The 14,410-nt window shown below is 42.4% G+C and overlaps 1 protein-coding gene across 1 annotated transcript in view; it reads right to left on the bottom strand.

Moving 5' to 3' along the window:
* Window positions 1–14,410, bottom strand: part of SKIV2L2 (Ski2 like RNA helicase 2) — a 60,221-nt gene that overhangs the window by 25,094 nt on the left and 20,717 nt on the right. The window contains exons 10-15 of the mRNA XM_015423223.1: window positions 14,024–14,126; window positions 13,790–13,921; window positions 11,886–11,965; window positions 10,875–10,985; window positions 9,739–9,840; window positions 7,795–7,920 (exon numbers count right to left, since the gene is read on the bottom strand). Coding sequence (XP_015278709.1) covers window positions 7,795–7,920; window positions 9,739–9,840; window positions 10,875–10,985; window positions 11,886–11,965; window positions 13,790–13,921; window positions 14,024–14,126 — 654 coding nt within the window. The remainder of the gene's footprint in view (window positions 1–7,794; window positions 7,921–9,738; window positions 9,841–10,874; window positions 10,986–11,885; window positions 11,966–13,789; window positions 13,922–14,023; window positions 14,127–14,410) is intronic.

Genomic DNA, 14,410 nt, shown 5'->3' on the forward strand with positions numbered 1-14,410 from the left:
GAACTGGCATCCTGTCTCCCAAGTTTATATATTCATAATGGACTGCTCTGTTCAAATTTCAGAGGGACAGCCAATGTTAGTCTGCTGTAGTAAAATACAACAAAAGTCCAGTGGCACTCTAATGACTAACATTGATTTCAGTATGAGCTCATGAGTCAGAGCTCACTCCTTCACACCAAAACTCTCTCAGCCTCAACTCCTCTGCAGTTTTCCCTATACAAATTCCAAAAATGGTTTTCTGTTTACATATCTGAAGAAATGAATTCGAAATCACAAAAAGCTCACACTGAAATAAATTTAAGTTTTTAAGGTGCCACTGGACTGGTTTTATTTTAATTAGATCAAATAGAGTTTTGTAAATGGAAAAATATGCCAGGATGTTATTTCAAGACAGAATTAAGAAAAAGTACTCTGCATACACAGAAGATTCCCACTGCCTGTATGAGAATTCTCCAGACAAAGACTCCCCCGGCCATTGACAATAAAGAGACCAATGTGTAACTCTCTACTACTAGATGTATGATAGTCAGTACCACTTGTGCACCTCTCAGATCTTGAGATTTTGTTTAAATATCTACCATACTGATACAAAGCTTAATACGTTACAAACATTCTCCTAGATGAAAACTGTCATCAATGATTGTACGCTGTGCACCAATGGCTTTCAAACTTTGTGTCTTAAGGAAACCCTTTCCAGACTGACTTGCCTGACAAGAAACCTGCATGTCACAGAGTGTTCTAGAGGATGTTCCAAGGGTGCACAGCTGGTCCAGCATTAAGTGAGATTGCCCCCTCTAATACAACAAGCATTACCCTACAACTGCAGATGAACATCAGTATTGGTGAGCTGTTTTCTCAGGTCATTGTCTGCTGTTAGCTCATATTCCCATCAAGGAGCTCCTGATAAGCTGAGCCCAGAGTTCCCGGAAACAAAGCCTGAAAACCAATGCTCTGCATCACTGGAACATGGCCAGGATTGAAAGATTTTCACTGTTACTTCCACAAGCCCAATGAGGCTTCAGACTTGCATTCTTAAACAGCAGCCTTCCACCCTGTGAAGTAAACATTTTTGAAACTGGGAATTCCCAACACAGTTTGTGATGTGGCACACAGGTCTGCTAGTAAAAAAATAAAATCAAATCAAACAGTGAAAATCTAAAATACCTCGCATTCTGCCTCCTTATGGCATAAATCATTCATCTAAGAAATCATTTTTAAAAGGCATACGTTACATACTGCTCAATTCAAGCAGCTGTCAGACCGGCTCAAAGTAAATGCTTTGTTTATTATTATTCTTTTAAATATTTGTTCCCTGCCCATCAACCAAATGGCTCCCTGGACAGTTTATATAAAATCTTGAGACAAAGCAAGCAAAGTGTAAATAATGTCAACTGCTTAAAAAGGAATGGAAAGGCAAATATTGGCAACCCAATAGATCCCAATACCTTGTGTTTCTGATGATGCACTTTGGAGCACTGTGGGAGGTATGGTTCATCCAGTTTTGTTGTGCATCAGCATTCAGAACTATGTATCATGGGTGCTTCATCTACAAACTAAAGCTGCGGTCCTAAACATGCTTTCAGGGAAGTACAGAGACTACTGAAACTCAGCATGACTCACTTTCACATAATTATCTATTTTCTATTATAGCCTATTTCAGAACATAAACTGATCATTTTGCTTTCTGCTAAACTCACTCTGAAAAAAACCCTTTAAATGATACAGTCTGTCTGAAATGGACAATTAAATTCATTAAATGAATAGAGGCCCTTTCATTCTACCCTACGTTCCACAAAAATCTCTTTGATAACAAACCCCCACCTCAGTGGTCTTTGAAAAAGTCAACACCACAAAAAGCATTTTGCTGTTGCTGATTTGTCATGCAAACAAATACTAAGTATATTTTGCCTGCTTTAAAAGAAAGTCTCACTGAGAATAACTTCGGCAAAATACCATTCTAACCAGATATGGAGAAGACTGCATGTAAACTTCAGCACCGAGACTAATATTCAAAACTGCAAATATTTTGCTTGGATTAAACAGAGATTTAAAACATCTCAGTAATTTGATCTAAACAGAGTTCAGGAACAAAAAGGGATACATTAACAACTTGTCTTCTGAAAAGACACAGAGGAGAATTTTTGGGACAACCTCTGGGACAATACAAAAATCTGCAGCACATGATTCTTTTGCTCCAGATAATAACAGTGCAGCTTCAGCTTCAAGTGACAAAAGAGAAGGAATGCAGCTTCACAAATCAAACAAGATCTCAGAAACTAACAACTCAGCAGCAACCCCAGCTTACTACTGCTATAGATCAAACAGCCTGGAAAGGCTGCTATCGCAGCTAATACATGGCTATCAGGATTAGATCTTACACTGACAGGACTCAAGAGCTTGATTGTTAAAGCTTGCTTATACTTGTAGTAATAGCAGATTTGAAAACGAATGCATAAGGAGAGCAGAAATTCCAACTGTATGTCCATAGTCAGCACCTTATTGTTACAGCAGGGGGGCACAAACCGAACTAAGAAAGTGTGAAAGGGCCAGAAATAGTGGGCTCCACCCACCAATTCATTCTCCTGTGCACCTGGACAAAGACACATCTGCAAGGTCCCTTCCAATTCTAACATTCTATGATTTTATTATTCTATGACAGGAGTTTTGACTCCCAAAAACTCATACCCCCAAAACTTGTTGGTCTCTAAGGTGCTTCTGGACTTGAATCTAGCTCTTCTACTAGAGATAGTGGCTCAGTTCACTCTTCTCTACATAGCACAGCAGCCTCTAGCAATGGCTGTAACTATGGTTTGTCAACACATATAACCCATCTAACAGAAAAAACTGGTTGTACAACTGCCAGACTCACAGCACCTAAGCTTCCTTTGCTACGGTTCAGGCTGATGCTCGAATTGACCCAGCGCAAGAGAACCCGTTTAGGTTCTTTAATGCAACATAAAGGCATATCACAGTCAATAAAAGTTGTCACGACGTGACCACTCCAGGTGGGTACGATTTAAAGTGTACCGCAACTTGCAAGTGTACTGCAACTTGCAAGAATGACAAAGCCAGATGATTGACTGACTTGAAGCAAGTGTTTGGTGACAGGCAGAATGAGACTCAGAATATATTTTATTCACTTTGTGAATTTCACATCAGGTCTAACCGATGCAATGACTTCCTACAACATTTTCCCCCTTTCCTCACACACTTCTTTTATGACTGTAATGGCTAAAATAATAAACATTCAACTAACACTTTTACTCTAAAATCTTTTTTTTTTGTGTGCAAAACTGAAAGGCACTCAACTGAGCCAGTTACGACATGTTTAACCATGAAGTACTTCACTGTGACCAATTTGGCAAACAAGATGCAATTCCCAAGACATTCAGTTTGGGCAGTAAGCCATCTGGCCCTCGCAGAGTGGGCAAAGAAAAAATACCCATAGCGCAACATGCTCCTAACACAAGAAGCAAAGTCAGGCTTTACCATCTAAGTTACATACTGTGTGACACAGTCAATCTAGCCTTACTCTTGCATGGTCCCACTTTTTATCTTTTCCAGATTCCACCCACCTATTTCAAATGGATTTATACATACCCCCGCTTTTCTCCCTAATAGGGACTCAAACTAGCTTATAACATGGCTCTCCTCACCTGCCCTTTAGCTTTACAACATCAATCCTGTGAGGCAGGTCAAGCTCAGAGAGTCAACTAGCCCAAGGTCACCCGGTGAGATTCCGGAGCGAGGCTTGGGATTCAAACCCAGGTCTCCCGGATCCTAGTCTGATGCTTTCACCACTCCATCATCAGCGAAAGAGTAAATGCTCGGAATTCTGCAACGACTGCCTAATCTGTGTTAAATGATTCTTCTGTATGCACTGATCTCGTTCTGGACTCATCTAGCACAAATCACGCCAGCTGACTGCAAGGTGGATCAGCACAAGTGAAGGGCCATTAATCTTCTTCCCATCCCACTATATTGTGCAGAACACCAGACTTTAACATGTCTGAATTAGTCCTGATTTATTTTTCAAAATTCAGCGACAGTAATCTTATTTATGCTTGGCCCCGTCAGGACTTGGATGGAACACTGCCTTGGTATGCTGCTCTGAGAAACCCAGACCGAGATGTAAATCTAACAAATAATGTTAGAAATACATTTCTTCTAAAAGTACTATGCTTTTTAACTACAGCTTTTCTCCTTGATGAACTTCTCTGGGAAAGGTTGATACTCTTTTTTTAATAATTAAGAATGAAAGACCTGATTAGCTATTCTACTACAGAGGACCTATCTGTAGGTTTAAGAAGATGCTTGCGTATACCTCCCCTTTTAAAAATCATCAGGCAGAATTTTAGGTGAAATTAGCCTCTCTGAAATAATTTTATTTTTAACTGAATTCTCTCTAGTTGTACAGCACTGAGGAGTACCAAGGCGCTGAACACCTCAGACTGTTTCCAGACTTCTCCGCGGGCAGTCCTTCCTAGTCCTTTATGCCATGCTCCGGCTGCCAGGTCAAGCCCTTTAACAGACAGACAGTCTATTAAGTTTTCCAAAACCTGCCCACACACGTGGATGCTTGGAAACGCATGTGAATGAGCTTGATGTAAAACCAGACAACAAGCCTGCAATTAAGTTGGTGTGTTCAGCTGATGTTTATGCATGGACTCCAAGCAGCTGGACGAATTCCACTCCAGCAGCTTGCTTGAAGGGCTGTCTCTCTGCCTGGTTATAAACAGTGAGGTCACGGGATGACTTTCGATGAGAAATTAGCTTTAGGGGTAAATAATGTGAAAATACAGGTTCTCTTTCTAGGGGTGGGGGGGAGAAAACCCAACCACAGCAAAACAAAGGAAAACAGAATGGGAAGCCGGAGAGGTTGCTTTCATCACAAAGCGCTCAGCAGCATTCTTCACAAAGACGCATCACTCAGAGGCAGAGAAGCTGCTGCATATGCAGACCCAAGGTCCCACATACAGAACAAAGAATCTCCATTTTAAGGAATCTCAGGTACCAGAGACAGGCAAGATGTTGTTTTGCTTGAGACCAGGGTGGCCAAACTTGCTTAACATAACAGCCACACAGAATAAACGTCAGATGTTTGAGAGCCGCAAGACATGAACAAGTATTAGGTAAAGGTAAAGGTTTCCCTTGCTCGAAAGCCAGTCGAAACCGACTCTAGGGATGCGGTGCTCGTCTCCGTTTCCAAGCCGAAGAGCCAGCACTGGCCGAAGACGTTTCCATGGTCATGGCCAGCATGACTAGATGCTGAGGTGCACGGAACGCTGTTACCTTCCCACCAAAGTGGTACCTTATTTATCTACTTGCAATTTCTTGCTTTCGAACTGCTAGGTTGGCAGGAGCTGGGACCAGAGACGGGAGCTCACTCCGTCATGCGGCACTCGGGTCTCGAACTGCTGAACTACCGGCTTTCCAGTTTGCAGTTCAGCGTCTTAAGCACTTGAGCCACCGCAGCACGTTTTTATTGAAAAATATGCAAATTTGCTTTTTATTAACATTAAATTAGACTGTGTGAAAGAGCCGCATGTGACTTCCGAGCTGCAGTTTGGCCACCCCTGCTTGGGATCTCGGGAGGGATGATGCCAGTTAAAGTAGACTACTCTGAACTAGAAGGATTACTCTGATTGTAAGGCATCTATTTTGGGGGGCTGTCAAGTCACAGCTGACTTACGGTGACCCCATAGGGTTTTCGAGGCAAGAGACGTCCAGAGGTGGTTTGCCATTGCCTGCCTCTGAGTTGCGACCCTGGTGTTCCTTGCTGGCCTCCCATCCAAATACTGATTGGGGCCAACTCTACTTAGTGTCTGAGACTTGACGAGATCCAGGTCAGGGCAAGACAGATTCATATGCTGGGCCGATTATTTAAGTCGAGGGATACTATCTTAATTGTCATAAGGATACACGGCAAACACCCTTAAAATCACTAAGGGCACACTAACACATTCCTCTCCCACAAGCTTCAATGGGTTAATACAGAAGTAATGTCCAAGATTGCAACCTAAATAATTTCATTCACCCAAGTATTTTTTAAATGAAGTTACTGCAACGGGAAGTCTGGGGGGGGGGGGGGAACCACTGAAAGGTTCACGGATGGCCACTGGGATCCAGAGAGCTTTGCACGTGCAGTCAACCTTGGCAGGCTAATGTCTGCCGCCTTGTGGGCCCTGCAGAGCCACTCCTGGAGGCTGGGAGACTTTCAGTGTGATGCAACGAGCTGCTGCCACAATGAAGAACAGGCCCCCCCTCACACAAACATACTTCCCCTATGGAAACATGACGCGGGTGCACACATGCCTCTCTGGATGCCAGCCTATAAAAGGAGTAACAAGAGAGGTACAGCCATTTTTTTTTAGTTTTGCCAAAAAATTTTACAGCACACAGCAGTCTAGCACTACAAATTAAACTTTCCAGATGGCGTCTTTCTCTTGAAATATATAGTCTGTTAATTAAAGTAAGATAGTTCTGCTCTGCTTCTTGGATCTGGAGTATGTTAACTTCAACTCAGATTTACGATGAATGTTTGTTATGCTACAAGATAAAGTACTGGCACTTCATATTGTTGGCTATCTAATCCTGCAAATGCAAGATCACACTTAGCACCATTTTACTTATCCTGCTGTAATTAAAATTTGGAGCTACCACCCATTTCCAAACTTTGCGTCTCTGAATGTTTATGACTACAGTATACTTCACAAGTATGCCATTAAAGGGGAAGGGGGAAAGCTTCACACTACCAGTGTTAAACCAGATTGCTTTTAAGTTCCAATAGGTGATTTGCACGTATTGAGAGCAAACTAATCTGCAGTAGTTATTTTCAACACAAGTCACTGAAAGCTCTGATCACTTCCTGGCATGTCTCAATGACAGCAGTGAGACTACGCATACACTATTACATTTTTATCCCTTCTTCCTACAAAGAGTTTAAGAGTGTTCCTCCTCCATTTTCTTCTTACAACAAACCTGTGAGGTATATTAACCTGAAAGGAAGTGATTAGCCCAATGACCTTCAATCATTCTAGCCTGAATTCACTATTACAGTCAATAGGGAGACACCCAAACATATCTGATCGCCTATTTTCTTATCACTCATCTTCATTGCGTGGTATGGGAGGTATCTTAAAAGACCGAGATCACAAAGAACTTGCAAATATCAATCTTCTCTACCTTTCTCTTCCCTCCCCCCAGCAGCCCCATGCAACTCCCCAAAAGGTGATGCTGAGGAGGGGAGGACCTCTTTGGAAAAGATGGGGGGTAGAGGCCGACAGAGCAAGAGGGGAGAATTCCGCCTCCTTACTACAGCTCCCCTGTGCTGCACGGCATTTTGTCCAGTAAGGTCAGGGGACGGAAGGCAACATCACCCTTCCACACATCACAGGGGCATCTGGGAGAAGAGCAGGCTGTGAGAAACTTACACAAGCTCCTTGCACTCACAGTTCATGGGATGAAACGTTAAATTTCTTTCATACCTACTCTGCAAATGAACACATACAACTCAACCTTTTCAATTAATATAGCACTATATATTAAACCAAGAGCTGCAACAGAATTCTGTCCTTTACATCAAACCTACTAGGGCCTGCAGTTAAAAAAGCATAAAGCCAATTGTCAACATGCATTTAGTTGACTATGGGAAAACAAACTGTCCAAGCTTTGTCACCCATATCCAGCCCCCAAAAAAGTTTAAAGGGGGGGGGGGAGTGATACCACAGAAGTTAGTACTAATGTGCACTATTCCATATTATGCAGCATTATGTATTTTAGACATCAAGATACCTTTAGAAGCTGTTTTCCTACTGTTGGGCTCATTTTCTCATCCACCATAAGAATGACTATTCCCCTGTCATCCATGCCTCGACGTCCAGCTCGACCAGACATCTGAATGTATTCACCTGAGGAGATCTGAAGGGATAATGAAACAGAATAGTAAACAGTACCGTTATCGTACTTATCTACTCTCTACAGCTAAGTGCTGGGCAAAAAATTCAATAAGACAGATCCTGCCTGCAGGCTCTTTTTCTAAATATAAAAGGAGCACAAAGGATCAGAAGAAAAAGGGAAAGTGAAAGAAGAGAAAGTGGGAAGGCTGGGCAAGAAGGTCCATTTTAACCCCCTTTAAATACAGAAAACAACAGGAAGGAAGAGAATGAGAAAGAAACTCAAAAAGGAAGAGGAACAGAATTGTTCAGAAGGGTATTTCTATGAAAGGAATCAGGCTGTGGTATAATGGAATGAAGGGCACTTTATAAGGGGTTTTAGTTATGCCACTGTTCATTGTATTTATTGTATTCCACTTTTTGTAATTCCACTTTTTGCACTTTACAACATATCTATATATCTAATAGCGAAAGGCGCCCCCTGCGTGCGGATACCTAAATCCGCGCATTGGGGGCACCTGGGGGGGAGGGAGATTTTTGTGCACACTTGGGGCAGTCCCCAGGTGTGCACAAAAATCTAAAAACCTGAAAAAAATATCGGGGGGATACTTAAATCCCCCCAAAAGTGAAACTCCCTCACCGCCGCTGCCGCTTAGGGGGGAAAGAGAGCAGCGAGGCCCGAGTGGCAAGCCGCTCGGCCCTCGCTTCGGAGGCGCCGGGGGGGGGGAAGAGCAGTGAGGCTTTGGAGGCAGCTGCTCGCCACCTTTGCTCCTTGCTGCCACGGTGGCTGGGGGGGGGAACCTTGGAGGGCTGGTGGCTAGCTGCAGCCATTGCTGCTGTCGTGGGGTGGGGTGGGGAATCCCGGTGAGCCCAACGGACCGCCTGCTGGGCTCACCTACAGCTGCCGCCGCGTCCTCCTCTGTGCGGAGCTCCTGCGGCTTCAGCAGGCGAGCCACCCGGGAGCCGTGGGGAATACCTCCCCCCCGCGCGAGTATCGCGGGTCCCGCCCCCTTGTAATGTCTAATACTTATTTGCATTTTCCCCAAAATTTAAAATCATAATCCCATTACATTGTTTGCTGGATCTCAAGATATTTGATCACATTGTCTTATACCCTCTAATCCACCTTGAGTCTCAGCAAGAAATATAACAAAATATTTGTTATAAATATAATGCTATAAATATTATGAATATTTGCTGGGTAATAAGGAACGGATTTTTTTGCCATCAAGTCACAGCTGACTTATGGCGACCCAGTGGGGTTTTCAAGGCAAGAGACATTCAGAGGCCATTGCAACCTTTCTGGCAACAAATAGTGGACCTTGTCCTAAAGATTACTGGATGTGACCTGCCATTCAGTCTTATGTTAACTTAGTTAGGCTATCTGAAACACTGATTATGAACTGTCTGTAGCATAAACAAAGTCAGTTAACAACAGTGAGACGATGCATAGCATCCTACTGGAAATCAAGACAATTTCTCTTCATAAATGACTGGATCTTGAGGATTTAGGAAAGTGGTCCTAATAACTAAATTATCAGTGTAAAAGACTTCTAATGTACAGTCAGAGAAGTTTTGAGAATCTGTCTCTGTTTTTAATATGGAATGAGAAAGTTAAGGATGGGATTCAACCCTCTGTACCTTTGGTACTTTCTATGTACCTTTGGTACTTTCTATTTATCTATTTTCTACTTTTTCTAATAAAACAAAAAAATAAATGTTCACTTTTCGTACTTAAACCACTGGCAATATGCAGAAATATCTGTACATGCTCTCCATCATATTACCAGGCTCCCCTGCCTTTTGTGTATGGTTCACATACAGAATGTCGTCGTTTGCTTACCCATCGAAAATCCTTCCCATCAAATTTCCGGGCACTTGTGAACAGCACCGTCCGTGCCGGCATGTTAATTCCCATAGCAAATGTCTCTGTTGCAAATAAGGCCTAAGTAAACACAGCAATGATTTAAAGAACAGAAGAAACCTGTTACGTACCACAGAAATGATCTGTCTGGTTAATTTCCACTGTAGCTTCCTTTAAAATCTACTCAAAAATCTAACTTTGCAGCAAAGACTGAAAGGCTCAGGGATCCAATCTGGATTCCTAGAGGCGTGACATCTGGCCTGTAATACAATTTCTGATCCCAAGGACATGTCCTACTATTCATCTGGTTCTTCCACCCAAGCCTTGTTATAGGAAAAAAAGAGCTCTTGGGGCCAAAGTGAAGACAAACAAAGCCCTGGATCGAGTTAGTATCAAAAAGTGTGTTGCTTGTGACTTGGTTTACAAGGGAGAAAGTGGTTAAAAGGAACTGCTCTGCCAAAGCCTCTGTTGCTCTTCACATTGAGAACACGGTTATTAAAAAGAGGCCTTTGCCAGAGGCTTGATTACTATGGAAGAGAACTGGAAGAGCCCATCTTGCTGGCCCTTCCAATTCCAATTATAGTGCCTGTTAAAAAGCTGTTATGAGCCAGGGCTCTACTGTATTATCCAGATGAAACACGCATCAGTATATATCAGAGATGAACATCCCATCTGCCTGACTTTATCCTAAAACAAGCTAGCCGTTGTTACATTATCTATAAGGTCCCATAAAACCACTTAAAATTTTGTTACTAAAAGTTATAGAGAGAACGTTATTAACTTTATGTCCAACCATGCAGCATATGGTGAAGGGTGCCTCGTATTATGTATATTCTGTAGTAATGAAAACCTGATGGTGTAGAGAGAATTACAAAGCAAAGGGACTGGATCTTATCACTCAGCTTTCCACGGGTGCAAGAGAGAGAACGAACTGTCTTGCACCGATTCCCTCCTCACTGCAGCCCTACTGCAGCCCTGCCCAACACGGCTTTTGGGGCCAAGCAGAGTGCGTGATCTCTGGCACAGTTTTTTTTCTGGAGCCCAGGGAAGACACCTCACATCAGCCAAAAGCCTAGTAGGATCCTAGTTACCAGTAAAAGCCAAACAGTACATACCTTTATCAGTCCTTCGGAGAAAAGGATTTCTATAGTTTCCTTTAAAATAGGGAGCAAACCACCATGATGGATTCCAATGCCTCGCTTCAGAAGTGGAAGCACATGTTCAACCTGCGAAAACCAACAGGGAAATAGTTGTCACCAAATGAATTCCATATAGGGTTGGGAAATTCCTGGAGATCTCGGGGTAGAGGGTGGGGACTGTAGGGGTTCAGGGAGAGGAGGGACCTCCGTGGGGTGTAATGCCATAGAGTCCACCCTCCAAAGCAGCCATTTTCTCCAGGGAAACTGACCTCTCGTCTGAAGATAAGTTGTAATTCTGGGAGACCTCCAGGCTCCACTAGGAACCTATGAATTAGGCTTTTCAGTCATCATTCATGAGTGTGTCTGCAGCAAGCAAGAATTCTCTCAGGGCTATCAAGCCGCAAAGCTTACAAAAACTGGGTTCTTTTCTTTTACTTCCTTCTATTACAGTTATGTGTGGGCAAGTAAACCAGTAAAAAATTGTGGATTTACTATTGAACATGTCAGAATTTTTCCTTCAAAAGGCAACAGAGTTTTGCCTACCTTGCATGACTTAAGCTCAAGATATTAAACACAGTGAAGAGCATTTTTACCCTAATGTCATTCATATGCACTGGGATGAAAACAGATGTTGGACTTCATTCTTCAGTAGCCACTGGACATTACTGAGAATTTATGACTCCTCTTAAAAGGCATGAGGACATTTGATTTATTTTTCTTCTCAGAAGATACGAAAGCCAGTGTTAACAAGTCAATGAATGTTTAAAAGCCAAGCCTTACATCATAATGACACAGACGTTTTTGTTACTTCTCACCTACTAGAACCAAGTATCAGTTGAACGGTACATGAACCAAAGTTAGTGCTTAGTGCAATTTTCACGGTGTGAGGTAAGAACTGATGCACCATGATTACTTCAAGGCTGAGAAAGCAAAGTGTATGTCATTGTGATGTTTGAACAAGCTGTATTTCATAACACAAACACTCACTTGAGGAAGTTTTTTGTCTTCATCAGACAAACAGTCAATTGCATTATTAAATACTTCTTCAACCATCCTTTTTTCTTCATCTGGAAAAAAAACCACGCATAAATTTTCCTTTACAAAAATTACCTTGTTTTTAATCACTGTGCCAAGACACTTGCAAGAATTTTATTACAGAGTTTACATTTTAAAGTTTAGATTTCATCATCTGTAGTGATTATCTTTTGCTTTTGTCCACAGCCTTAAACAACTGAAAAGTGGAATATGTGGATTTATGAATACAAAGGGCTGGGCCCTACCAGCTTTACTGCTGGAGTAAGAGGGAGGAGAGGAAATCTTGCCTGCTCCCCCTCCTCACTTCAACCAATCCTGACCTGCATGTCTTCTTATCCATGCAGGTCTCATGATCCCCAGCATAGCTTTGTCAGAGGTCAAAAGTGGCTTTCCCTCCCTCCTTGAGTCAGTGGAAAAGCTGGTAGGACCCAGCCCAAAATAAATTAATACAGAAACAGGATTGCTAGGCAGGCTAATAGGATGCCTTTCAACCCACAGGTAGCTTCGGTGCTGTTCTGGGATCACTTCATTACAGAATCACAGACAAAATGAATCAAGCGCTAGCATTGTACACAACCGTCTACAACAATTAATTAAACATTAACTCTACACAATGATGACTATCAAACTCGGATTCCAATAAGTTTTCTTCTGCTATTACAAAATGAAATGTTAGAGAAATCCCCGACACATCTGGCATGTTCTCCTCTGAAGCAGTGAATGTTTTCAGATTAGAGCTTTTCTGGAGGCGTGACAATTAAAACCGCTGTACTGTGGGAAGGAAAGGTCAGCAATCTGATGCTTTGTGAATGAATGATTTATGCTCCCTCAAACTGGCATTTGCTTATTTGGATAATCATGTAAAAGGCACAAAATTAAAAGATCTTTTATTGTGCAAAAAGTGTGATTATGAAAAACATAGCCATCTCTTTAAACATCCATGAATAGTAGTGGGAGTGGGGGAGAGATTAGGGTTGGTAGAGAGATGGGTGATTTAACCCTCCTCCCCCCATTCCTTATGGCAACTGACACCCTGGGGATGTTATCTGCCCCAATTGGGGGGGGGGGGGAAACACAACACACTTTAAAGAAGCTGGTCGGGATTCAAAAAACATGAATCTAATCCTGTGAGCTGGAGGGACCTTTAGGTTTCTTTTCTTCAAACAGCAGTTCCCTGTGCTGTGCAGGAAACTGCTTTTGAAACCGAAGGATGTTGCAAAAAGCAATTTATGATACGTTGTGTGAGAGTTCAAGAACTCCATGGGCCTAGCACAGGCTCCTTCAATGAGCGGAGGCAGCTTTTCAGATCTTGCCCTGGGCCTCCAGTGGGTGCCACCCCCAAATGGCCAAAATCAACAACTGCCTGTACGCATGCATTCTCTGCTGCTGCCCCCACCTAATGGAATCGCCAGCCTCATGAGGTTAGGTTAGAAGGCTCCCACTCTCCTGGCTTCCTGCAAACTACGTTAAACTGACGTATTCGAGATGGCTTTTGCACACAAAACAGGGCTGCACCATAACAATATGGTTCAAAAAGAAGCTTGGGTTGAGGTAAAGGATTAGGGACTGTAGACTATACTACTGTGTATAGTTTGTACTATCTGTTGCTGTAACCAGGCTCCTACTATGTAATTTTTGCATTTGTTTAGTGTTCCATGTTAATACCTATGCTGTGCTCTACCTCTGGTTGGTTTCAGATTTCTACAAGTCAGTCCTACTGCATTGTCTATCGAATGCCCCACTCTGTTGATTGTATTGACTTATTCTGTGTAAACCGCCCTGAGTCTCAGTGAGAAAGGCAGACTATAAATAATGCAAGCAAATAAAGAAGCCATCTATCGATGATTAGCACAGACCTGTGTTGAAGTCTAGTTTTGTCATCTGAAGAGCATACGCTTCACAGTCTTTCTTACTGAAACTGAATATGATTACAGGTTGGAAGTTTCTCTCCATGATCATCTTTACAATCTTAAACACATTTGAGGGACCTGTAAAGACAGCAAAGGCAGTGAGAAGTGTTCGTCTAGTGTCGAAATCAGAACATATGATCAACCTCTGAGCACATTAAGCACGGGAAAGTTAGCATATACCTTTTGTTCCTCCTTTTCTGCCTTTCTGGTCCCCTTTAGCTAAGTCACCCGCATCTCGAAGTACCTGCATAGCCGTATTAAAATTATCTTCTCTAAAATCACCCTGTGGGGGGGGAAAGCATTAACATTCATATATTTAATCTGCATGTGTGTATTTTTACTTCACAGCTCATCCCTCAAACTAACTTAATCCGGGACTTGTCAGACTGATTTGCTTTGTCATTGCCCAAACAAGAATGACATGGCAACAGGCAAGGGTCCACAATGAGTCAGCACATTCTAAACCATGGAAGTTCCATCTCAAGTATATTGTATTTGAAAGCGCTTAAACAGAAACCTCCTCCTGTTTTCATAATTTGTCTCAGTAAAACCATGAGGATTAGGGAT

Source organism: Gekko japonicus, unplaced genomic scaffold (assembly GCF_001447785.1).
Source record: "Gekko japonicus isolate JY-2015 unplaced genomic scaffold, Gekko_japonicus_V1.1 scaffold862, whole genome shotgun sequence".
Classification (NCBI taxonomy): Eukaryota; Metazoa; Chordata; class Lepidosauria; order Squamata; family Gekkonidae; genus Gekko; species Gekko japonicus.